The 25224-nt window shown below is 38.0% G+C and overlaps 4 protein-coding genes and 1 pseudogene across 4 annotated transcripts in view; all 5 read left to right on the forward strand.

The window, feature by feature from the left end:
- The window catches only part of LOC136284132 (histamine H2 receptor-like), a 7735-nt gene extending 3629 nt beyond the window's left edge, over positions 1–4106 (forward strand). The window contains exon 2 of the mRNA XM_066173958.1: positions 3195–4106. Coding sequence (XP_066030055.1) covers positions 3210–4106 — 897 coding nt within the window. The 5' untranslated portion in view covers positions 3195–3209. The remainder of the gene's footprint in view (positions 1–3194) is intronic.
- A 2340-nt stretch (positions 4107–6446) lies between these two features.
- Positions 6447–7240, forward strand: LOC136284133 (uncharacterized). Its single transcript, XM_066173959.1, has 3 exons — positions 6447–6685; positions 6797–7124; positions 7198–7240. Exons 1-3 carry the CDS (start codon positions 6511–6513, stop codon positions 7238–7240), a joined length of 546 nt encoding a protein of 181 aa, XP_066030056.1. The 5' UTR covers positions 6447–6510.
- Positions 7241–7263: 23 nt separating this feature from the next.
- Positions 7264–8968, forward strand: LOC136284446 (piggyBac transposable element-derived protein 4-like). Its single transcript, XM_066174784.1, has one exon. The coding sequence runs from the start codon at positions 7285–7287 to the stop codon at positions 8554–8556; it is 1272 nt and encodes a 423-aa protein (XP_066030881.1). The 5' UTR covers positions 7264–7284; the 3' UTR covers positions 8557–8968.
- Positions 8969–13978: 5010 nt separating this feature from the next.
- On the forward strand, positions 13979–14890 carry LOC136284134 (lysophosphatidic acid receptor 1-B-like; annotated as a pseudogene).
- A 3160-nt stretch (positions 14891–18050) lies between these two features.
- Positions 18051–20223, forward strand: LOC131777122 (uncharacterized). The gene has a single exon (XM_066173961.1). It carries the CDS (start codon positions 18106–18108, stop codon positions 20221–20223), a length of 2118 nt encoding a protein of 705 aa, XP_066030058.1. The 5' UTR covers positions 18051–18105.
- Positions 20224–25224: the final 5001 nt, after the last annotated feature.

A 25224-nucleotide genomic window follows, 5' to 3' on the forward strand; every position in this document is an offset into this window, starting at 1 on the left:
TGTATTCAGTTAGTTCGCAGACAAAATATGGAAACTTCCGCTGAAATATTTTTCATACCAGTGTGATCAGAGGAGACCCTTCTATTCGACCTTAATTTGCATATCAAAAATTCATAACAGACATATCGCGTTGCTTAAAAGGACACAAAAACAAGTTAAAATAGGTTACAGTGTTTATATTTACACAACAACACGCATGCTGAAATAATTCTTGCAGTTTGTCTCAAGATTTAGTATACGGAACCCGATGAACTATACCCTCCTTTCTGCAAATTTGTTTCTGTAATTATTAATGATGTTACGCTCTTATGGACCACAACGGTTTTGAGCGACAAACTCAACATTTCCATGCGACCATTAAAATCAACTGGACAAACCCAGCTCGATGTATTGCATGACGTGATTGTGCAAACTTTTCTCTTTGTCATGTGACCTGTTTCGCAGGTTCTACAAGTTGGAACCAAAATTAGTTAATGTAACGAATTAGAGTCGAAAGCTATTAAAATGGACTGAAGAATTTTACATTTTAATGAGAATTTTATCTTTTAAAATTTTTGCTTGATTCATGGAAAGCAAAGATTGGAGTGGCTTCGGGTATTTCAGTCCTCATTTGGAAAAAATAAAACAGTTAATGGTATGTTCTAAACATCAGAACACCTAAGAGGACACTGGAAATGTAGTAAAAGTATTTTTTTAGCATCTAGAGCAAAAAGAAGAATGTGAGGCAGTGAAAGGAGACTGAGATTTCAACGCCATTTGTCGTAAAAGCTGCCACCAGCTTGTTACTGAACTCATTAAAATTTAGCTGGAAGGCATTAACTTCTTTCATGTTACCCGACTACAACTGTAATTCCGAAAACTTCGAAAACATCTCCTGTCAGTTTGGCTTCCTTTTACTGCCTCGCCGTTTCCCTTGTGCTGTGGCTGTTAACAAGTACCTCCACCGCATTTCCAGTGTTTCTTGAAGTGTTCGGATGTTTAGATTATACCAATAACTGTTATATTTTTTTTCCATATCGCGATCAAAATTACCTTGTAATCGAGGATTTCCAAGGATAGCTGGTAGTATTTCAAATGACTCGATACGTTGCCCTGGTGTCACAGCTGATTTGGACCCCCTGCGGATCTGGACCCCCGTCCAAATCTGCTAACGGATATGGAGCCCCCCTTCCAAACTTTCCTTTTAAGCATCCTTTGTATCATATTTGGTAACTAATTCTATTTGCAGGCTTTTTGTCGATGTTCTTTTCAATCACAACACAACATTCCTCAATAAAGGTAAAAAAAAAACCCTAGCCATTTTGTTCCAATTCTACCGCATTTAGTATAGCGAGTCGTACAGTATACGCAAGAATTAGATGTGAACAAACTACTGCATTCGAACTATTGAAATTGTTACTCATATAACGATCGACTTTTTCCTTCTTGAACAGTTGCGCACAGCTTCCAAAATGCCAATTTTGCCACACCAACGCCATGTTTGATTCTGAGTTTTATCGCCGGAAGATTATAAAGAATCTGAGGACGCTTTTAAGAAAGTTAGTTGAGATAAGGAATTATTTGAAGATTATTTTCTTAACAAAGTACATCGGCAAAAATCGGCTCTTTGGAAGGGTAAGAGGTTCGGTCACTTCAGTCAAGTCACGTGGTGTCCTCAATCACCCTCAATCGTTTGTTGGTTATTGTTCCTATTTTGTGTTTCTTAAGTAATTGCAAAGTTTTTTCATGTCTCCTAAAGTACATTAGAGAAGTGGATTCCAGAATTTCGTGTGCATTGCAAGACAATTGAATGTTATTTTTAATTTATTGCGAAAACGCTTGAAGCTACCACGTCTTAATTTAGCACCAAGAAAACATTAAAACGACAACTAGTCTATACTGAAAAACACATTTATAATTGTTAAATTGTTTAATGCAACTTTTACCAGTAACGAAAACAGAAAAACTAGAATTACAAATAGATTAAATAGAGTTAGAAAGACAGTCAGTTTTGAGTCGGTAAACGTGGATTCAGAATTTTATTATTACTATTTTTTTTGTCCAACGCTCGCGACAAGACGAAAAACATCTTTATCTGTTTCCTAAAAGAAGTTGACAGAATCATACAAAGTTCCTCAGAGCTTCTTTATTGCTCCTTTCTATGGAAAACTAGAGGAAATCACTAAAGTGTAACATATCTGTTACCAAACCGAATGGGTTCGACACATTTTTAACGACGCTATTGCCTAATCGATCGAGGGGTATGTTAGAGACAGGAATTCTTAACTATTAATTATTATTCAGCTCGAGATCGACTTTTTCCTTATTAAACAGCTGCGCACAGCTCATAAAGTGCCAATTTTGCCATACAGACGCCTGGCACGATTCTGAGTTTCATCGGCAGAAGATTATAAAGAACCTGAGGACGCTTTTAAGAAAGTTATTTGAGATATAGGGTATGAGATATTGAGGTATGCTTTGAAGATTATTTTCTTAACAAATTCCTATTAGATTATTTCAATGTTTCTAAATTAAAAGGGAGCTCACCCTAAATTTTAAGGGGAAGTGACGACACACAAGTACAGAATATCAAACGAATTTGACACAAAACGGTTATCATTTGTTGCCTTCAGTCATGGTATCATACAAACAAGTGTCGAATATCTGAACCTATTTCTCTCTGACACACATTTTACTTCAATCACCCGAAGATATCAGCTGTAGCTGCCAATTCAGTCCGCTTTTTCAAGTAGTTTTCCTTTTCATTTTTGATATATTCATGCCGCAGAAGGCTTTGATCTGCGCACAAAAAAGTTAGATATCCTTCAATCTTAAGTGAGGTTTGAAGTTATTTTCATAATTCAAACAGCCTCAGATGAATCGACCCGAAAGGTGACTCGTAAAAAGTGTTCAAAATCTCTTTGAAACAGCCCAAAGGAGTTTAAAGGCTCTCTTAAGCAGCTATAGGGACTAGTTGCCCTGCACGACCTGTAAGGAAACAAAGGTCGTCTTCATATCGGAGAGGGTTTTTTTTTAAAGGACGTAGCTAACATTTACTAAAACGTAGCGAAGGAGGGATGTAAGATCATGGGTAAACTTTGTTGCCTCAAGGGATACCAAAATTAAATGTGGAGTTTACGTCAGTCTCTTTCTCAGTATTCTGTTGTCAAATTATTGCCGGAAAACCCTAATATTTTCTCAATTATTTGGAACAGGAAAAGACTACTCGGATGGCTTCTTCACCGGAGTGCATAATCTGGATGGTTGTGGGCCTGACTGAGTCTGTCACCATAGTAGTGCTGAATTCGTTGACAGTGATTGCATTTTGTAGAGACCGTAATCTTCGTAAACGATCCACGTACTTGGTGATAAGCTTGGCAGTCGCAGACATGTTATCCGGGGGAATTTCTGCACACGATCTATTCTATTATGTTGGAGAGACATGTAACTTCTGGGGGCCCAATAGAGCGTATTGGTATATACCTCAGGTGTTCATCCTCTGGTTTCCTGTTTGTTCGTTGACAAATATGACTGTTATTTCTCTAGAACGCCTGAATGCAACGTTTTGGCCCTTCAGACATCGTACGATCAAAACAACACTCTACTGGGTTCTTATCATCGCCATCTGGTTAACCGCACTCCTCTTTTCATGTGCGTTAATAATGATTTATTACTATACATATAAACGGGACCATTATTACTACGCTTGGGGTTCATTCATCTCAATTTGTCTTTTGGTCATTTGTGTTTCTTACGTTTTCATTTTCGTCAAGCTTCGCTTTGGAAATCAGCCTCGTCACCATGGCGCAGCAAATAGGGAAAGGAAACTGACGGTGACGTTGTTCACTGTGACTTCTCTCTCTCTCCTATTGTGGCTGCCTTATGTTATAACTAGTTCTCTGTTTTTTGCCACTGATATTTTAAGTTCATTATCTGAAATAGGGATTTTCCGTTTACAGGGTGGTTCAATCGTCTTGCTTTACGCAAACTGTTTTTTAAATCCGATATTGTATTCTATGAGGATGCCAGGTTTTAGGCGAGCTTTAAAGATATTATGTTGCCAACGACCTCAGCCACATAGACGTGTTCAGATCATTTCCCTCCGTGAGATTAACCCACAACTTTGAATTTAACTAGTGTGGGAGAAATGAACTTCTACAAAGGTTCTGTGAAGGTAGTTTCTAATAGAAGTGCTCTAAACTCTCCAACCTCTGCATTAAATAAAAAAAAATTAAAAAAGGAAAGGAAAAGAGTAGGAAAACTGAATTTATCAGATCATTTATTATTAAACGTGGTTCCTTTGTACGTTTCATGAGAAAGATTTCATTTAGATCTAGTTCTGCGTCAGTTTAGGTTTAGTTTACGTACGCGTGTGTTTAAGATGAGTTCACGCTTTTTCCTGCGTGATTATGTCAAAGCCGTTTTTTGCTACTTTGTTTCACTTTGATCGTTTCTATCGCTTTGCCTTGATTCGCTTCACGTTTTGTAGAGTTTCGCTGGATTCCGTTTGTTGGTCAAAGAAGTAAATATAAGCACATTAGAAATTGTGATTTCAATTTTAATCATATTGTGCAATTCAGCATTATCATATTATGTAAATAAACATTCAGATAGTAGCTTGTCTTTACAAAATATCTTAACGCTTTACATCCTAAAGTTAATATGCATTTCCTCTATTCTGTTCTTCGAATATTTCCAGTGCATTTGACAAGGAGAATTGTTAAACAATCAAGGGTTCTTAAGTTGATGATCATTTCTTCATTCTCGTGACCTTTTTGTTTTATTCAGGGGCGATACTGTAAGGAGAAATTAGATGTAAGTCAATCTTAGAGTTCAAAGGGTTAACAGCTACAGGATTAGTAGATGAGCTAGATGACCGCTCTTTATCAATTTGAATATAAAAAAAATCAGAAAAAAAGGTTGTGATTAGCTAAGTTATTTAGTTATTTATCTTAATAGTAATAGTAATAGGACTGTGGGGAGTCCAATTCGGTCTGCAATCATACTTTGTTATCACGAGTATGATCGAAGTCTTATTACCAATTAATTATAAAAAGTACAATTTGTGAGAAAAGAATTATAGCTTAGTTATGAAAGAAAGGGAAATTTGCATTAAAAGACTGACAAAGGAATTAGTGTTTCTAGGGTGATTGAAACCGAGGCTGTGATTGGTCGATTTAAACTACGACTTTGAATGTGATTGGTTAATTTAAGCAACAACTTTGGATATGACTGGCTTGTTGAATTGTCCTATAGCAAACTGTTCGATAACAACGTGGGCAAGTAAATCGAAAATGTGAGTTTTTCAAATCAATCACATTTGAGGAAATTGTATTGCTTATGATTCAGCATAAATGCATTATTTAAACTGAGATAATTAAGACTAATGCATGTATGGAATAAAAAAGATAAGAAATGGGTGGATTTGTATTACAAATTAACTGACATAAATAAAAGTCGACGAGTAATTATGAAACAGGCTTCATCTTCTTGCGCGAAGGGATGCAAATGTCGAGCGTGGGAGTGGGATAAATCAAGAAGATTCTAGCAATGAAGTCCTACTCCCACGAGAAGAGGGCGTAGTTTGCCTATCTGTTTGTCTCGCCTCATTTACCTCAAACTCAGAGAACAAGAAAAAGGGAATAAGGATCGGTGAACGGGGAACAGGAAATAGTGAACGGAGAAGAGAAGTAGAGCACGGGAACAACGAACAGGGAACTGAGAGCAGGGAACAGGGAACAGAGAACAGAGAACAGGGGGCAGGGAACAAGGAGCGGGGAACAGGGAACATTGCGAAGCCAAAAGGCAAAGGCCAAAGGGAACAGGGAACAGTTTATAGGTGACTGGGAGTGGAGAACGAGAAAAGGGGAATACAGAGAGAAATTATGCCTATATCGATATTTTAGTCGATTTTTCGGTGAACGGCAACAAAATAATAAAAAATAGCTAAGTTTGTGTGGGATAAATTTTGGCCGCGGTAAATAGGCGATTGGTTGCCTAAAACTATGATTAATTATAACAATATTCGGATGTAGCGCACGCTGTCATTGGTTAAAAGAGCGTGCGTTATTAGAGAAGAAAACATGGAGCTGAGCTGTCAGCTAATTGTACTATGTCTGATCATTTCCCAGGCTCTTTTCATGTACATCATTAGCAGGTAAAAACATGATTTTACATGCAGTTTGGTGTAATAAGCACTTGTTTTATTTTTCAAAGACCATAAATTGCACGAACTAAAACTTGCGGCAGACCACGCGAAAGGTGATCCCTGCGGTTCCTTTGCATCCTGTAAGTGCTGTAAAGTGCTTTAACCCTTTAAGACCCAATCGTACAAATTTGTACGATTCAACACGTGGTCTTCAAAATGTGGGCTTACTTCGACTGGCATTCTGGGATTGAAGTAAAAAGCTTATTATTGGATACGTTGAAATGTTATGCTTCTTATCGAGTCAGTTCCTGGCGAATTCCTGTTCGCAAGACACAGTTTTTTCTTCGATATTTTCTTGTGTGAATACTGCTGGCGATTTAAAGATGGCGGCGCGGTATTTTACTTTGGAAGAGGTTCTGGAGAGAGTTGTAAATGATGAAGAAGTCAGTGATTTCGATGATGAAAGCGAGGAAGACTTACCAGATGTGTCAGAAAGCGAAAACAATGGCGATTCAAGCGAAAGTGAGAGTGAATTCATCGAAAATAGCGATGGTTCTGGTAGGTTTGTGCTCTTTGTTTACATTTGGAGAAAAATATTTGTCATTTACGAATAATTTCACTTCGTTTTTCTTTGTCTTCTTATGTGAATTTCTTTTTATAAACATGCAGATGTTAGCAATGAAGAAGTCAGTGATAATGGCGGACGTGATCGTAGTGTGAGTCCTACAAGTACTCGTGGTCGAGGAAGAGGTGCGCGTGTAAGACGAGGGCAAAGACTGCGCTTCAGGGGGGTTCCTCGAGGATCTCGCCGTGGTCGCCAAAACAGAAGACAACCACGCAATGCTGATCCAGAATTGCAGTGGTCTAGAGATGCAGGAATTCACACAGCATCCCAACCATTCACTGAGCCAGCACCAGGTCCTTCTAGACGATTTGTGAATCCAGAGAACAATCCAGCTAAGTTTTATTTTGATCTTCTTTTCACTGATGACATCTGGCAAATGATTGTCCGGGAAACCAACAGTTATTATAATTTTATGGTTGGAACTGACCCAAACAAACATAAACAGGCATGGCACCCAGTTACAAGGGAAGAAATGGAGGCTTTCATAGGCGTAATAATTTTGATGGGCATTATCAAGCTTCCACGTTTTCGAATGTACTGGAAAGAAGATTATCTTATTCACCAAGAGGGTATCAGCAATGTAATGTCACGCACCAGATTTTTACAAATCTGGCGTTATTTCCACCTGGCTGATAATTCTGTTGCACCCCCAGTTGGTGATCCTGGATATGATAAACTTTACAGAGTCAGAGAATTTCTGAACATTATTTCCCGCAACATCAGCAGGGAGTATAAGCTTTCAAGGGATATTGCAATTGATGAAACCATGGTCCCTCACAAAGGCAGACTGTCGTTCAAACAGTACATCAAGAACAAACCAACCCAATGGGGGATAAAACTCTGGGTGTTATCAGAGTCCCTTACTGGCTATGTGTACAAATTTCAAGTGTATCTTGGTAAAGAGGGGGGCAACACAGAAAAAAAATTGGCTCGGCGTGTTGTCAGAGATCTCACTGCACCAATTGAAGGGAACAACCACCATTTGTATATGGACAATTTCTACTGTGACCCTCATTTGTTCATTGAACGGATGAACTCTGGCATTTATTGCTGTGGCACAGTCAGGGCTGGAAGGAAAGGATTTCCTAAAGATATTCTTATTGCAAAAGCTGACGAAAAGCGCCTGCCCAGGGGCCATTACCAGTTTAGAATCCATGATCAACTTGTTGCTATGAGCTGGTTTGACAGGCGTGGGGTTTACCTTCTTTCAACAATTCACCCACCTAAAAATCCTGATGGCACCCTTCCAACTATACCACGGAAGAATGGGCGTGAGCAAGTCGATGTTCCATGTCCCCCTGCCCAAGTGGACTACCAAAAGTACATGGGTGGGGTGGACCTATCAGATCAGCTTATCAAGACCTTTTCTGTGGTCAGAAAGTCAAGAAAGGCATGGAAGAAGCTCTTAGGGTATGGCCTGGAGGTTTGCCTTCTTGATTCTTTTATTATAATGAGGAAAGCAAATCCCCAGTCCTCCCAGGAGTTTATTGACTTCCGAATGGAAGTTGCTCGCCAGCTGATTGGACAAAGGTCATTTCGTCGAAAATCTGGTCGACCCCCCTCCCTCCCTCTATCTGAGGCAGATGAGAAAAGGCTAAATGACAGACGACATGTCCTGGAGGTGACTGACACAAGAAGAGACTGTGCTGTTTGTGCAAAGAAAGCCATTGTGCAGGATCTGGGAAAGAACTTTCGATACAAGTCACAAATTGTCTGTGTTACTTGTAATCGCACTCCGTTATGCATCACAAAGGACAGAAATTGCTGGGAAAAATGGCATACATCACCTATTTACTGGCGGTAGTAAAGACTGCTGGACATGTACTTTGCATTTACACAAACAACATTGTCTTCTTCTGAACATTTGAAATCGAGAGTTTAGTCTCTGCAACTTTTAGCAAGAACTGATTGCAACTGGCTTGTGAATTTCAGGGAATTTTATTGTATTCAGAATTTTTATTTTATTGTATTCAGAACACTGAACTGTTTTGTGCTTTTGATATACCTTTTGAGCAAATGGAAGGGTTTTTTCTAAACTCCTTTGCCTGTTATTAGATTTCAGATCAGGTTTGTTGTTGAAAGGCTTGACATTTTGGAGCCGGATCGAAATTACAAAAAAATGCATAATTTCTGTTCTTTTTATGATATTCACAAGGGGTTTTTTGCATTCTGTTCCTTAGAAATTGCAGAATCTGGTTAACATAAAACTAAACCAGGCAGGGATCTTTTCCATGATGAAATATGACAGTGTTTTCATCTTTTAGGGTTCATCGCAAACAGTGAGCAAGTACTGTGCTTACCCTGAAAGGCTCAAATTGTTATTAATTACATAAAAACACAGCTTTTTGGAAAGATAATTTTATAAGGAATACATACATATATGGTTTTATAGCATTTAATTAAAATCCTGATGATCTGTGACTCAAAATGTTGTCGTCGTTCGGGGGAAAAAATATGCTGTAAAAAAAATCTGGGTCTTAAAGGGTTAAATGGTTTAAGCTATACACATGTAAGCCGTTGTCTTTTTTTTCTCTTTTTCTCTGTTTATTTATTATTTTTTGCAAAGTATGTTATGTCTTCTAAAGTGCATTAGAGAAGTGGATTCTAAAATTTGCGTGTGCTGTCCAAGACATTTGGATGTTATTGTTGATTATTGCAGGAAACGCCTGAAGTTACCGTGTCTTAGATTAACACCACAAAAACCATTTATAACATAGCAAGTAAATTTGTGTAATCAAATTCAATTGCGCGAGCGTGCTTCACATACCTGTTGTGCACGCTCATGACAAAAAAAATCCCTCGGGGGGGAAAAAATATATCCATCAGGTTAAAAATGTTATAAAACAATGGGTTCATACGTCAGTTGTGCGTTCATCGAGATATGAAGCATGCGGGAAGTTTGGAGAGCACGAAAGATGCGTAAGAGTTTCTCGAGGCGTAGCCGAGAGCAACTCTAGCTTCTTGAGTTAAATGTTAAATGAAAGGAAGAATTAAGATTAAAATTAAAAATTAAATTAAAAATTAAAATTAAATTGTTAAATGAAAGGACAACTTGTTTATACTCAAAACACATTTCTAATTTTAACTTGTTTAACTTGCAAATTTTACCTGTAATGAAAACAGAAAAACTCAAATTAGATTAACCCCTAAAAGCAGTAGACGGAATCATGCAAAATTCTTTAGAGCGTCTTTATTGCTCCTTTCTATGGAAAACTGCAGGAAATCACCTCAGTGTAACCTAGCTGTCACCTGGTTGAATGAGTTAGACAAATGTTAAACTGCGCTATTGCCTAACTGATCGGAGGGTATATTAGAGACAAGAATTCTCCACGCCATTCTGGACTTGTTTTCTCGGCTTCTCTTGTCATATATCATTTATAAAGAAACAAATAATAAAAACCCTTTAGTTTTGTACATTTGAAGAGAGATTATTATTCAGCTCACGATTGACTTTTTCCTTTCTGAACAGCTGCGCACAGCTCCTAAAATACCAATTTTGTCATGCAAACGCCTTGTTCGATTCTAATTTGTATCACCAAAAGATTATAATTTACTGGAGATAAGGTAGGCTTTGAAGATTATTTTCTTAATAAAAGTACAACGGTTGAAATCATATTAAATAGAATAGGAAAGATGCTAAGTTTTAAGTCGGTAAAAAAAAAATGGAGAAATATGTTTTTCGTCTTGTCGCGAGCGTTGGAGAAACAAAAAATTCTGAGTCCCCCATTAGGAATCGAACCGCAGACCTTTGGATTCTGCGCTCCGATGCTCCACCACAAAGGCACAGAGACTTTATAGTGAGCGAGGCCCATTACGAAATTCGTGTATGACATCCTTCTCTCTTCCTTTACCGAACTCAAAGCTTACCTTCTTTCTTATTCTGTTAACAAACATGACGCTATCGACACGCTGGTCCTAGCAGTATGAATGGACGTGTATGGTGGCCGAGAGCTGCCACTCAAAATTTTACAATTTTTGAAAGATTTAATAAAAAATAAAAGAAAAAAAAAATCAAAACTGATAGTAAAATGGAACGTGACTGCAAAACAAAGGAAAAAGAACGATTGACAGTAAAATGAAGTAGCAAGGAAATTTAAAAGCAAAAGTAATTGCATTATCAAAGTAAAAATCATTTCAAAATTAAACTGAAATCCAAAGGAAATTCACGTTGAAATAAAAAATAAACTCAACATCAAATCTAATTGAATATCTCTGTGGCCGGGGGCTGCCACTACCATGATACTGTGCGGGCGTGATTGTATGTCCCATCGTGCGTTAAGTCCATTTACTCAAGTTGTGAAGTTGTTTTGATCTTGAGTGATTTAGAAGAGTTTTTTAGTATTTCGCTGTAAGATTTCAGAGAGGCCTTGTGGAAAAATAATGCCGATCTTAAAGAGGCTTTGCTGAAATATGTCGGGCAAGGATTACAAAGATGAGAGATGTTAGATTTCCTCACTCGTGACTTTCCACTTTACGCGTGGAGTCTAAGGATGCTTGATAGAAGGCTTCGTCATGTGACATATTTTTCAATGATGATACTTATATAGTAGATCTAGTAATGAAGGCATTTGAAACTGAGCCCAACGGGCCTGGAAAGCTATCGGGATACCGTGCAATGAACAAAAAAATAAGGCAATAGCATGGCTTAAATGTAACTAAAGATCAAGTTTACGATGTAATGAATGAACTAGATCCCGACGGATTCAACGCGTATCATACATGACGCTTGTCTTGTTCGTGACAAGATGAAAAACAACTTTTTTCTGAAATTGAACCGTTCCCTAAAATCAGTTGACAGAATCATGCAAAATTCTTCTGAGCGTCTTTATTGCTCCTTTCTATGGAAACCGCAGGAAAACACCCCGGTGTAACCTATCTGTCCCCTAATTGAATAGGTTCGACAAGATTATAAAGAACCTGAGGAGGTTTTAAGAAAGTTATCGGAGATGAGGTAGGTTTTGAAGATTATTTTCTTAACAAATTGCTCTAAAGAGAGCTTGTCAGTAATTTTCAAGAATCCGGAGAAAGAAGCGTTTTCGTATTTTTTGCCAAAATAAAGCTCGCTGGAACTTTTCAATATTATTTTTGAAAACAGTTCATTAAAAGGGTCTTTTGGAGCAAATAAAAAAGTTTGATTTTGCTTCTGTCGTCGGATTCTTGAAAATTACTAAGAACCTCTCTTAATCTTTTTCAATGTTTCTAAACCGGAGTTCTCCCTAAATTCGAATGAAAACTGACGGTAAGGTGAGTTTCTGATAAAGGAGGGTTGTCCAATAAACCTTAATTGGGTCGATTTACCTGAGGCTGTGTGAATTATGATCAAAACTTAAAACTGAGGTCAAGGAAACCCAACATTTTTTTTATTTTTTTATTTTTTTATATACAGATTAACATCTTCTGTGGCATGAATATACCAATAATTTAAAAAGGAAAACTACTTGAAAAAGCGGAGTGAATTGACAGCTAGAGCTGATATCTTTGGGCGATCGAAGTAAAATGTGAAAAAGAAAAATGGGTCCAGATATTCGACAATTGTTTGTATGATACCATGTCTGGAGGAAAAAATGAGAACTAGAACCGTTTAGAACTATTAAACAAGCGGAGTAAATTGGCGAGTGCAGCTGATAGCTTGGATGGAAAGGAATTTCAGATATAGAGTATCAGTTTTCAAAACTCGCTTAACTTAAGGCAATAAATGATAATCGTTTTGTATAAAATACGTTTTAGATGCTTTTCTTGTTATTAGCCTTTGAAAAACATATCATTTCATTTTTCCAAGCCCACAATCACCTATGGAGATGCGCATCTGCTAGAAAGCAAGAAGCTACAGCCTAATTTTTCTTTCTATTTCAGTTTTTTCATTACCTCTCAATTGTTGAAAAAGAGAGGGGAAAATGAACGAAGATTACTTTGAATACCTCTTGCCAAAAAAAAATTAGAAAGGAGAACAAAACAAAAACAAAAATTAAACGCAAAGGTAAGAAAAACGCACTAATACTTAGAACGTTCATATATCATATATGAAAATGACGACATCGAGTTAAACACGAGAAGAGAAATTCCGAATCTACAAGCGACCATGTATTATTTTGTTCATTATTTAAACACAATAAGTCTTTGCCGGCAAGTAAAGTCGACTTTATTAGAGAATGAAAAAAAAAACAAAAAACATAGGACCCACCATCCAAGAAAAAAGTCGTAAATTGTATCGGCAATGAGGCTTGAGATGAGAAAAAGCGTTAAATCATTACAAAAACAAGCAGTGGGGTAAATTTCAATTCACATAATTCTCTCTCTGGGAACCTTTGAACCATAGCAAATGAGCTGTCATTCATCTAAATGATATAAGATATATATGATTGGTTCATGCATGTCATGTTCGTATGAAATATATTGTGCATCGTTGAAGGGTAAAAAGCTATGTCGCATGTCTCGCACAGATTGTAGCCTGTGTATTTGAAAAAGTTTTATTCCTGTTATAAGCGGTCAATTCCATGCGACACGACAAAATGAACAAAAACATGGAAAGGTGTTTTCCAAGCAGGAATTCAGAAATGAAACAAAATAAATTTTAAAAATAAGATCTGTCAGCTACAATTTTCAACTGAAAAATAATTATTTCAATTTGAGTGAGGAATAGGCGAGCTTTGGGGTCAGCATGTTAGTTTTCTTTTGCAATAATGAGCCTACGCGAACGGAAAGTTACAAGCTCAATATTCCCTGATTTGTGACCCGTAGAAAGCGTTCAAAATCTCTTTGAAACAGCCTAAAGGAGCTTGATGGCTGTCTTAATTAGCTATAGAAACTAGTTGCCCTGCACGACTAGGGGCACAACAGGGCGTATTGGTATATACCTCAGGTGTTTATTATCTGGTTTCCCGTTTGTTCGTTAACAAATATGACTGTTATTTCTCTGGAACGCCTGAATGCAACGTTTTGGCCCTTCAGACATCGTACGGTAAAAAATTCAGAAGCAAAGGTCGTCTTCATATGGGAGAGGGGTTTTTTTAAAGGAAGTAGCTAAAATTTAGGAAAACGTACCGAAGAAAGGATGCAAGACTATGGATAAACATTGTTGCCTCAAGGAATTCCAAAATAAAGTGTGGAGGTTACGTCAGTCTAGTCTCTTTCGCAGTATAAAAGACAGGTTAGTAATCTGTTGTCAAATCATTGCCGGAAATACCCTAATATTTTTCAATTATTTGGAACAGGAAAATACTTCTCGGATGGCTTCCTCATCGGAGTGTATAACCTGGATGGTTGTGGGCCTGACTGAGTCCGTCACCATAGTCGTGCTGAATTTGTTGACAGTGATTGCATTTTGTAGAGACCGCAATCTTCGTAAACGAACCACATACTTGGTGATAAGTTTGGCAGTTGCAGACATGTTATCCGGGGAAATTTCTGCACATGATCTATTCTATAATTTTGGAGAGACATGTAACTTCTGAGGGCACAACAGGGCGTATTGGTATATACCTCAGGTGTTTATCATCTGGTTTCCCGTTTGTTCGTTAACAAATATGATTGTTATTTCTCTAGAACGCCTGAATGCAACGTTTTGGCCCTTCAGACATCGTACGGTAAAAAATTCAGTCTACTGAGTTCTTATCATCGCTATCTGGTTGACAGCACTCTTCTTTTCATGTGCATTGATAATTATTTATTACTATACATATAAACGGGACTATTATTACTACGCTTGGGGTTCATTCATCTCAATTTGTCTTTTGGTCATTTGTGTTTCTTACGTTTTCATTTTTGTCAAGCTTCGCTGTGGGAATCAGCCTCGACACCATGGCGCGGCAAATAGGGAAAGGAAACTGACTGTGACGTCGTTCACTGTGACTTCTCTCTCTCTCCTATTGTGGCTGCCTTATGTTATAACTAGTTCTCTGTTTTTTGCCTCTAACATTTCAAGTTCATTGTCTAAAATAGGTCTTTTCCGTTTACAGGGTGGTTCAATCGTCTTCCTTTACGCAAACTCTTTTTTATGCCTTTCTCCCCTCCCCAGGCTTGGGGCTTATAAGTTAATTAGTGGGCTGCATACCCAAGCTCGTTTACTGGGCGCTAGAATAAAGACTGACAATCAAGGATGGAGTGAAATGACAAATGGCATAGGCCCAAAGCCGATTTAATCATTAAAACTTCCTTGAATTATTTACAAAAACAATTGGCTCTAAAATTGTGTTGAGCCCAGTAAAGGTGAGGGCATAAAAACGCCAATTAAATTTAACTAAAACAACATAAGGAACTATGCGGAGAGGACAAGGGGAGGAGGAGGGACGTTGAAACGAACGTGTCATCCAGCGAAGCAAGAATGAATGAATGCACAACAGCTTAGTTGCCAGGCCACGACACCACATTACAAGCGGGGGGCTCGATAGCCCCCGCATGTGCCATATGCTATTACATAACAAGAACTGTTACATAACAAGTCGGTGCACGTGTCTCCAATGAGACACTACTGACATTCGCAAAACCCCGGGAAGAAAGACATAAAATTCCTATTCGCATAGCAAATAATCTCTTTAAATCCGATATTGTATACTATGAGAATGCCAAGTTTTAGGTGAGCTTTGAAGATGTTATGTCATCAACGACCTCAGCCACACAGACAGGTTCAGATCATTCCCTTCCGAGAGATTAACCCACAAATTTGAATTTAACAAGTGTGGGAAAAAATGAACATCCACAAAGGTTCTTTGAAGGTAATTTTTAAAAGGAAGTTTGCTCTAAACTCTCCCAACCTCTGCATTACATTGAAAAAAAAAAAAAAAAAAAAAAAAAGGAAAGGGAAAAAGGAGGAAAATTGAATTGATCAGATCACGTCTAGGATCATTTATTATTAAACGTTGTTCCTTTGTACGTTTCATGTGTAAGGTTTCATTTTGCATTTTGTTCATTTGGGTTTGTTTGATTATCTACATTACTTTAGGTTTAGTTCTGCGTCAGTTTAGGTTTAGTTTGCGTGTGTTTAAGTTGAGTTCACGCTTTTTCCTGCGTGATTATGTCAAAGCTGTTCTCGATATATTTCCAATGGATTTGACAAGGAGAATTTGTGAAACAATCAAGGGTTCTTAAGTTGATGATCATTTCCTTTATTCTCGTGACCTTTTTGTTTTATTCAGGGGTGATACTGTAAGGAGAAATTAGATGTAAGTCAATCTTAGAGTTCAAAGGGTTAACAGCTAAAGGATTTGTAGATGAGCTAGATGACCGCTTTTTATCAATTTCAATATACACAACATCAGAAAAAAAGGATGTGATTAGCTAAGTTATTTACTGATTTATCTTAATTAGTAATAGTAATAGGACTGAGTGAAATCCAATTTGGTCTGCAATCATATTTTGTTATTACGAGTATGACTACAGATCGAATTGGACTCCACCAAGTCTTATTACCAATTAATAATAAAAAATACAATTTGCGAGTAGAGAAGTATAGCCAAGTTATGAAAAAAAGAGAACATTTGCATTAAAAGACTGAAAAGGAACTGGTGTTTCTATGGTGATTGAAACCGAGGCTGTAATCGGTTGATTTAAACTGCATCTTTGAATGTGATTGGTTGATTTAAACTACAACTTTGGACGTGATTGGCTTATGGAACATAAAAAGTTGGCAAGTAAATTAAAGGAAAATGTGAGTTTTTCAAACCAACCACAATCGAGGAAATTGTAATATTTATGATGAAGACTGATACCCTCAGAATAAATGCTAATTTAAAGATAATTAACACTTATGCATGTATGAAATAAAAAAATAAATAGGAAATGGGTAGATTTGTCTCAGAAATAAACTGACATAAATAAGAGTCGACGAATAAATATGAAACAGGGTCTATTTTCGCGCGCGAAGGGATGCGAATGTCGAGCGTGGGAGTTGGATAAAACAACAAGACTCTAGCATTTAGTCCTACACCCAGGAGAAGAGGGTGAAGTTTGCCTATCCGTTTGTATAGCTTTATTTACCTCAAAGTTAGGGAATAAAAATGAGAGAATAAGTATTGGAAACGGGGAATAGGGAATAAAGAACGGGGAAGGAAAAAAAGAACAAGGAACAGGGAGCAGGGAATTGGCAACAGGGAGCGGGGAACAGGGAACAGAGAACAGGAAACAGAGAACAGAGAACAGGGAAAGGGAAACAGTAACAGGTAACCACGAAGATCGGTTGCTATGTAAATTCCTCCCGTTGCTATCTTAGAGGTCACGTGATGACGCGTTCCCGGCTTGAGCTGATTTAAAGCGTCAAGCTAAAGGGCTTTTTTCAGTCGTTTATTTTACATTGGATAAAGCTTACCAACCTTCTTTTTTTCATATTGAATGACTATGGCCTTTCACTTATGGCAGAAGAAAGAAAAAATCAGGTTTTTCGAATGACTTCTCCACGAAACGGCTCGTCTAAGATAGGTACGCTATCGGCTAGCAACGGGTTTACAGAAGCCAATACGTCAACACAACCGCTGTGATTTCTGTATTTCTAGAGTCCTGGTACTGAGAGAACAATTTTTTACTTAGGGGGCTCCACTGTTAAGACAAACGCAGAACAAAAACGAAGAAAATACACCCAAAATACCTGTCCTCCTCCCTGAAAAGTATAATTTTGACCGTTTAGTTACCGAGCGTGCCATAAATCGAAAGTTGAAAGTGGACTTTGGTGTAAATGGCGTCGTTTTCGCCGATTTCTTCGGAGGAATCCAGGTAAGAAAATGTCCTGTAAACTCGATTTTCTCCGTTGATCAGTTTAGGCCGCCATCTTGAATTTCCTCAGGCTCAATGTCGAGTGTTTTATTTCATCTGTAGCCCTGAAGGAGACCGTAAATGTTGCGGAAAAAGCCGAAAATGCAGCAAAGGGAAAGGCCATGTGGGCAAATGTGATTCGAAACGACAAGTAAATCGTTTCTGGGAAACATCGCCCATTTTTAACATTCATAAGGAGCGCCAAACGCTGCAAGACAACTTTCGCCATCTTCAAGTCCAAGAAGATGCTTTATCCAAGAAGGAGCAAGATATCTTGGCTTTACAAAGGGAGACAGATTCTCTAGTGGAGGAATCAGGTTAGTTTCCTACTTGTAAGAAGGTTAGTTGCGGCAAGATAAACGGAATTGATTATTATTTATTCATTTATTTGCCGTTTTGGAATTGTCATTATTTTGATGATGATTCCCTATCCTTGTTTATAGAAAGAGCACTGCAAAAATCAAAAGGAGAGAAAGAGACACTAGACAAAGAAATAAGTGAAGCAGAGGAGACACTGAGAGAACTAAAGGAGGCATATGAGAAAGTGAAAAAGCTGTTGGGGCAAGAGGAATATTCCCGAAGACGAAGGAGTGCTGCTAGCACATCATATGAAATGATTAATGATTATAAGTCGAGCACTAGATATAGGAGAAGGGAAGAAACTAAAAACATTTTAGAATTTATTCATGGGGGTTTTGAAGCTTCATTGTATGGGGCATGGGATTTTTTGGCTGCCAATGCAAGTAATGAAACCATGACCAAATTAATGAGTAGTTATAAGAGGGGCCGATTTCTTCAGGGTATTTTTGAGAGAGCCATTAATGATTTTCAGAAGTCAGAAGAAGTACTGAAACAGTCTGTGGCACTTAAATATCAGAGTTATTTGTCTAGAAGAAAGTATAATATTGTCTGTAAAACACAAAGTTCATTTTTTAATGCTGAAAAAGAAGTCTGGCTGCCACGTAACATTAAATGTCTTGGAGTTGACTTAAGGTTACCCAAGCTCAGCTTCTCAGATGACAATGTTGACAAGTTTGTGAAAAGTTTAGACATTGGTCATGTCACACAGATCCCAGGGGTATCAGGTGTTTCTCGCACAGTCACTGGCCTGGTGTTTATGATTATTGATTTGCACTTGAGAGTTCCCCATCTTTCTCGTAAACTTGTCGGGTTCAATGAAAATGAAAATCATTTTATTTTTCAGTTCTCAGATGATGGAGCTCCTGAAACAAATGAGCTGACAATGTCAATAGGAAGTATGGTGTGCTGGAACTTTGGAGATCAGGTACGAAGTAGGGACTTCCAGTACCTCCTCCACTGTGTAAGTGTAAAAGAGAAAGATCAAATAATGCATGACCTCTGGAAGCAGCACACTGAAGAGATGAAAATGTTGGAAGGTAATGTTTTGACTGTTTGTGATAATGAGTGCACTGTTGAATTTCAGCCAGGAGCAGACATGTCCTGGCAGAGCTGGGCTGCCAATGAACTCAACCAGGCAGCTACATATCCTTCCCCATATGCAAATGTTCATAAAGGAAACATGAACACTATGGGGGGTAGTATTGGAGTGGGTAAAGATGACACCTGGAAGCCTTACACTATGGAAATGAGAACCTCTAATACTGAGAAGGTAAACAATTTTATCGCCTCTCTTCCCCCAAACCTTTCAGAAAAAAATAAAAATTCCAGAAAGTTACAGTTTATGGCTGAAAATGGCATCCGACAGTTAGGTCTACCAAGGATTGGGCATTTTGCAGACAAGTTAAGGCCAGAACCCATGCACTGTGAGATCAATGCCTGGCAGCATTATATTGATCTCCTATATTTAGAGGCAGTAAGAATAGGAAAGTTTGATCCTTTTGTTTCTGCACTGGCAGCACCTATAGGGAATAGAGATGGAGATGTTAAGGAGGGACAACCCCAAAAGACTCTTTTGAGGGTTTCTGATATAGACAGTGTTGGGGAGCGTGCCAGAAAGCAAGAAATGTTACAGAAATCAGAGGAGGACCAAAAACAATACCTGCAGAAGACAGGTTTTCCTCATGTAAGGCATGCAACAGGTGAGGGGGGGTGTGGACTGGGATACTTGGCTTCAAGAGTAAAAGAACATTTTAATAATGAAACTAACAGGTATAACAAATTACCAGTTAGGCTTATTGGCAATCAAGCTATTGCATTGGCTCGATATTACTACCGTTTAGTTGACACTTTAGAAAATGAAGATGAAACAGAGGCACAAACAATCCAACGACTGGCTCTTAGCAAGATAGGTGAGTATCTGAGGAATGCTGGGGGGCTTTTTAATAGAATAGAGACCAATTCTGCTCAGGTTGCAGAACTGAAAGAAATGTGTAGTATGTATTTTAACCTGATGTCTTTGTTTTTTTCATCCAGTGTTAATGTCACAACATGGACAATTGGATATGCCATTCCCTATCATGCAAATTTGCTGTTTACAAGGTATGGGGTGGGCTATGGCATTGTCTCTTTGCAGGCTAAAGAGGCCAAACATTCTGGTGTGAAGGAAGATTTGACCTTAACTAACCGGTCAAATGTAAGTACTGCCACTGGTAAATGGTGGCAAGTAATGCGAAGTAATTATGTTCGCTCATTTTACCTCCCAGAACATCAACCAATGCCCTCTTCTTATACTTCACACTACCAATCACGCCATCTGTTTAATTGTCAGATCATTCCCCAGACTCTTTTCATGTACATTATTAACATGTAATAACATGATTTCACATGCAATTAGGCGTAATAAGGACTTGTTTTATTTTTCAAAGACCATAAATTGCATGAACTAAATTGCGGCAGATCAAACGTAAGGTGATCCCCGCGGTTGCCTTGCATCTGTGAAAGTGCCGTATTACGTAGTTTTTTTAAAAAAACTGTTCCATTCTCCCAGTCCTTGATATAAAAGGCGCTGTTTTCCATAATTGCGCCTAACTCGCGGTAAGTAAAAATTGGATTTGCCACGAGTATTATAAGAATGGATGTCACTGATTAGCTTTGTATCAAACTTAAAATCTATAATGCCATTTACATATTTATAAACGAAGACACAGCGGTGAAATAACCTAAGTTTAAAAAGTGTTGGCCAACAAAGTTCTTCTAATGCCTCTGTAGAAGAGTAAAAACTAGGTAAACTGAGAATAATCTTGGCAGCCTTGTTTTGCAGTAGCTGCAATTCATTCATAAGAGTAGCATTGCCCTTATCACCCCAGATAGTATCGCCATAATCGAACAGCGGGCGCACTAGGCTGTTGTACAGAGTAATCCGCGTTTCAAGTGGCAGTAAATAACTTATTCGTTTCAGCAAGCTAAGTCTTAGATTGATTTTAGTTGATATGGCTTCAACATGGTCACCCCAAGTCATCGTCTTGTTTATGCCGAGGTATTTAAAAGTATCAGTGCATTCGAGCAGCGAGTCATCAATAACTACATTGACGTCATTACAGGTGCTAAGCTTCTTTGGACTACCAATTAAAATGAATTTAGATTTAGAAACATTCGAAGTCAGACGATTTGTACTAAACCACGAAGAAAGCTAAGATAGGTCCCTGTTGATAAAAATTTCAATCTCGGTAACGCACGAGCTGCTGAAGTAGATCACGATGTCATCAGCGTTGAGTGCAACCTCACAATGTTCCAGGCACTCGGGAAGATCGTTGATATAGACCAAGAACAACAAAAGGCCGAGGATGCTCCCTTAAGGAACGCCAACTTAAATTGGTCTTAGTGTAGATTGCACATCACCAACAGCAGTCAGCTGAAAGCGATTGCTGAGATAAGATTTAAACCATCCAGTAACCATCTAGTAACGTTATCGTTTTGCTTAAGCTTTGTTAATAGGAGGCTGTGGTTGACAGTATCAAAAGCTTTCGAAAGATCAAGGAATACTGCACCTGTCAACATTCCATTATCAAGTTTTTCCAGAACTCTGTCTGTGAAATGAGCCAAATCAAATTCGGTTGATAGTTTAGGGCGAAAGCCAAACTGTTTTGCTGTAAGTAAGTTTGACTCAGTCAAATAGCCATAAAGTTGTTGATGCACAGCTCTCTCGAGAATCTTACTAACTGTCGGAAGTACTGTAATGGGCCTGTAGTTATTACAGTCAGATTTGTCACCAGACTTGAAGAGTGCTGTTACTTTGCCTTGTTTCCAAATTGCTGGAAAAACACTAGAGTCAAGGGAGCGATTAAATAATCTTGTTAATACAGGTGCGATACTCTCGGCAGAGAGTATCGGTTGTGTCTTGAACGAAACGATCCAGCAGCTTGGATGCTCCTTCGCTCGGTATTGTAGGCATGGAAAGCTGTTGGGAAGTATACAAATTCTTTCCAGGCGTAGAGAAGATACTCCAGGAACAGCCTAGTCTTCAGTAAGGTGGTGAAGGACAAATAGGTGAATAAGAATACACATAGGTTTTGCGGAGCACAGAAAATGTGCCCGCCCGTCATGTTATGCAAATGATACCAGTTGACTCACTTGGTGTCCTCTGTCACCTTAAGTCTCTTGTTTGTTCTTGTTCTTATTTTGAATTTCTCATCAGTCTTTTTCAGTTTTTCTCTCTTTTTCCTTATTTTTTTACTATTTTTGTGTGCATTAGAGAAGTGGATTCCAGAATTTTCCGTGTGCAGTTCTAGAAATTTTGTAAAGTAAAGTAAATTTTGCCGGACTTTGAGTTCGTCTCACGATAGAACAATTCAAAAAGAAATTTTTACAGTAACTTTATAACCATCCTTTTGCCATTTAAAAGCTAGAAGCTCAGTAGATTCTATCATATCTGTCATTGTTAAAACTGTCTTTGCTTTGAAGATACTTTTCGACATAGAGAAGTATGTCGGACAAAAATATTTACCAAAAACTAAATATCTCTTTGCCAGCTTCAATAATGACAGGGGATTAATTTTAGATGATAAAATAGAAATACCAGAGGTCAAGTAAATTCGTTACATGAGGTCACACAACTCGGGTAATATTCAGGGTGAAAATTTCCATAATTGAGCGGTCGAACGAAAAAACTCATTTCTCAGAAACTAAAATATATTTTCACAGAAAAACTACACCACAATTATTAGGACATATTGGGCCACAAAATATGAACGTGGGAGAGAAAACGAACTTGAACGACTTGCCGCTGTTTTTCTGATGCACGTTGACATTAGCTCTTAATTAGTAATAGTAATAGGACTGAGTGCAGTCCAATTCGGGCTGCAATCATCCTTTGTTACCACGAGTATGATTACAGACCGAATGGGACTCCACGAAGTTTTAATTAAAAAAATTACAGTTTGCAAGAAGAGAAGTATAGCCAAGTTATATAAGGAAAGAGAAAATTTGCCTTAAAAGACTGAAAAAAGAATAAGAGTTTCTATGGTGATTGAAATCGAAGCTGTAATCGGTTGATTTAAATTATAACTTTGAATGTGATTGGTTCATTAAAACTACAACTTGGGACGTGATTGGCTGATTGAACTGTCCTATAACAAACTCTCCGGCAAGTAAATTAATGAAAAATGTGAGTTTTTCAAACCAATCATATTGGATGTAATTTTTATGATTGAGACTGATATTCTCAGCAGAAATGCATACTTTAAAGATAATTAACATTGATGCATATATGAAATAAAAAAAAAGATAGCAAATGGGTAGATTTGTATCAGAAATAAACTGACATGAATAAAAGTCGACGAATAAATATGAAACAGGCTCCATTTTCTCGCCCGAAGGGATGCAAATGTCCCGCGCGGGAGTTGGATAAAACAACAAGAGGCCAGCAAAGGAAGTCCTACGCCCACAAGAAGAGGGCGAAGTTTGCCTATCTGTTTGTCTCGCTTTATTTACCGGGAACAGGGAACACCAAAATTAAAGAAACCAGCCAAGTTTGTGTGCGATAAATGTTGGCCGTGGTAAATAGCCGATTTGTTGTCTAAAACGGTGATTAATTATAATTAAGTTCGGATCCAGCGCACGCTGGCATTGTTTAAAAGAGCGTCCCTTATTAGAGAACAAAACACGGAGCTTAGCTGTCACGGCATCTGCCTAATTGTACTATGTCCGATCATTTCCCAGACTCTTTTCATAAACATTATTAACAAGTAATGACATGATTTCACATGCAATTTGATGTAATAATTACTAATAACTTTTTCAAAAGCCATAGATTGCACGAACTAAAACTTGCGGTAGATCAAGCGAAACGTGATCCCCGCGGTTGCCTTGTATCCTGAGGAAGTGCTGTACTACGATTTTTTTTTATTTTTTTTCATTTAAGCCATATACATGTAGGCTTTTACAGAGAGGAATATACTTGGGGTCATTAGTGAAAATCAATATTTTTGTCCAAAAAATCAATTAACTGTGGTAATTTTGATTTGCTTTGAAATTGTTTGGACGATTAAGGAGTTATTTTTTTTGTTTGTCTGTTTTGTTTTGTTTTGTTTTATTTTGTTATATTATTATTTTTTTATTATTTAATCGCTAAGACTTGCGATGGGTTTCGCAACTCGCCACTTCTTCACGGCACAAGAAGATAATAATTTTCCCTCTTTGCAGCCATTTTTGAGTTCCGCCACTAGGCACGTTTTTCTTTCCAGTTCGTTGAGTATTTGCTGCATATAGAATGTCACTAAAAGCATTATCAGGCAACAGTGACAGAGAAAGGTAGACTGGAAACGGGGAACGGCGAAAGAACGGGGAACGTAGAACGTAGAGCGGAGGAAGGAGAGCCAGAGCCTGGCACGAAAGTACATCGGCAGAAATCGGGTCGCCGGAAAGGTGGGAGGTTCGGTCACTTCAGTTAAGTCACATGGTGTCCTCAGTCACCTTTTGTCGCTTGTATGTTCTTGTTCTTATTTTGAATTTCTAATCAGTCTCATTTTTTCTCTCTTTTTCTTAATTTATTTACTATTTTTGGAAAGTTTGTTATGCCTCCTAAAGTGCATTGGAGAAGTAGATTCCAGCATTTCCGTGCACAGTCCAAGACATTTGGATGTTAATTTAATGCAGAAAACGCCTGAAGTTATCGCGTCTTAAATTAACACCACAAAAACCATTGAAAGGACAACTAGTTTATACTGAAAAACACATTTCTAGTTTTAACTTGTTTAATGCAACTTTTACCAGTAATGAAAACAGAGAAACTGAAATTAGATTAACTCCTAAAAGCTGTAGACGGAATCCATGTAGAATTCCTCAGAGCGTCTTTATTGCTCCTTTCTATGGAAAACTGCTTGAAATCACCCCAGTATAAACTAAAGGTCACCTGATTGAATGAATTAGACAAATGTTAAACGACGCCATTGCCTAACCGAACGGAGGGTATGCTAGAGACAGGAAGTCTTAACTCCATTCTGTTCCCTCAGTGGTCACAGGCGACAGTCAACCTTTAGTCATCACGTGACTCAAACTAATTGTCCCGGCTTTTCTTGTCATATATCACTTAGTGCGAAACAAAGAATAAAATATTGAGCTCACAATCGACTTTTTCCTTATTGAACAGCTGCGCACAGTTTACAAAATGCCAATTTTGTCATGCAAACGCCTTGTTCGATTCTGAATTTTATGGACGGAAGATTATATAGAGCCTAAGGAAGCTTTTAAGAAAGTTAGTTGTTATAAGGTACTCTTTGAAGATTATTTTCTTAAATATAGTACATCGGCACAAATTGGGTCTTCGGAAAGGTGAGAGGTTCGGTCCCTCATTTAAAACACGAGGTATCCTCAG

Source organism: Pocillopora verrucosa, chromosome 11, assembly GCF_036669915.1.
Source record: "Pocillopora verrucosa isolate sample1 chromosome 11, ASM3666991v2, whole genome shotgun sequence".
In the NCBI taxonomy this organism is placed as follows: Eukaryota; Metazoa; Cnidaria; class Anthozoa; order Scleractinia; family Pocilloporidae; genus Pocillopora; species Pocillopora verrucosa.

Coding starts and splice junctions, on each gene's coding strand:
- LOC136284446 (XM_066174784.1), top strand. CDS start 7,285: ATGTACTGGAAAGAAGATTATCTTATTCACCAAGAGGGTATCAGCAAT.
- LOC136284133 (XM_066173959.1), top strand. CDS start 6,511: ATGGCGGCGCGGTATTTTACTTTGGAAGAGGTTCTGGAGAGAGTTGTA. Junction 6,686..6,796: donor CGAAAATAGCGATGGTTCTG/GTAGGTTTGTGC, acceptor ATAAACATGCAG/ATGTTAGCAATGAAGAAGTC. Junction 7,125..7,197: donor CTTTTCACTGATGACATCTG/GCAAATGATTGT, acceptor AAACATAAACAG/GCATGGCACCCAGTTACAAG.
- LOC131777122 (XM_066173961.1), top strand. CDS start 18,106: ATGATTAATGATTATAAGTCGAGCACTAGATATAGGAGAAGGGAAGAA.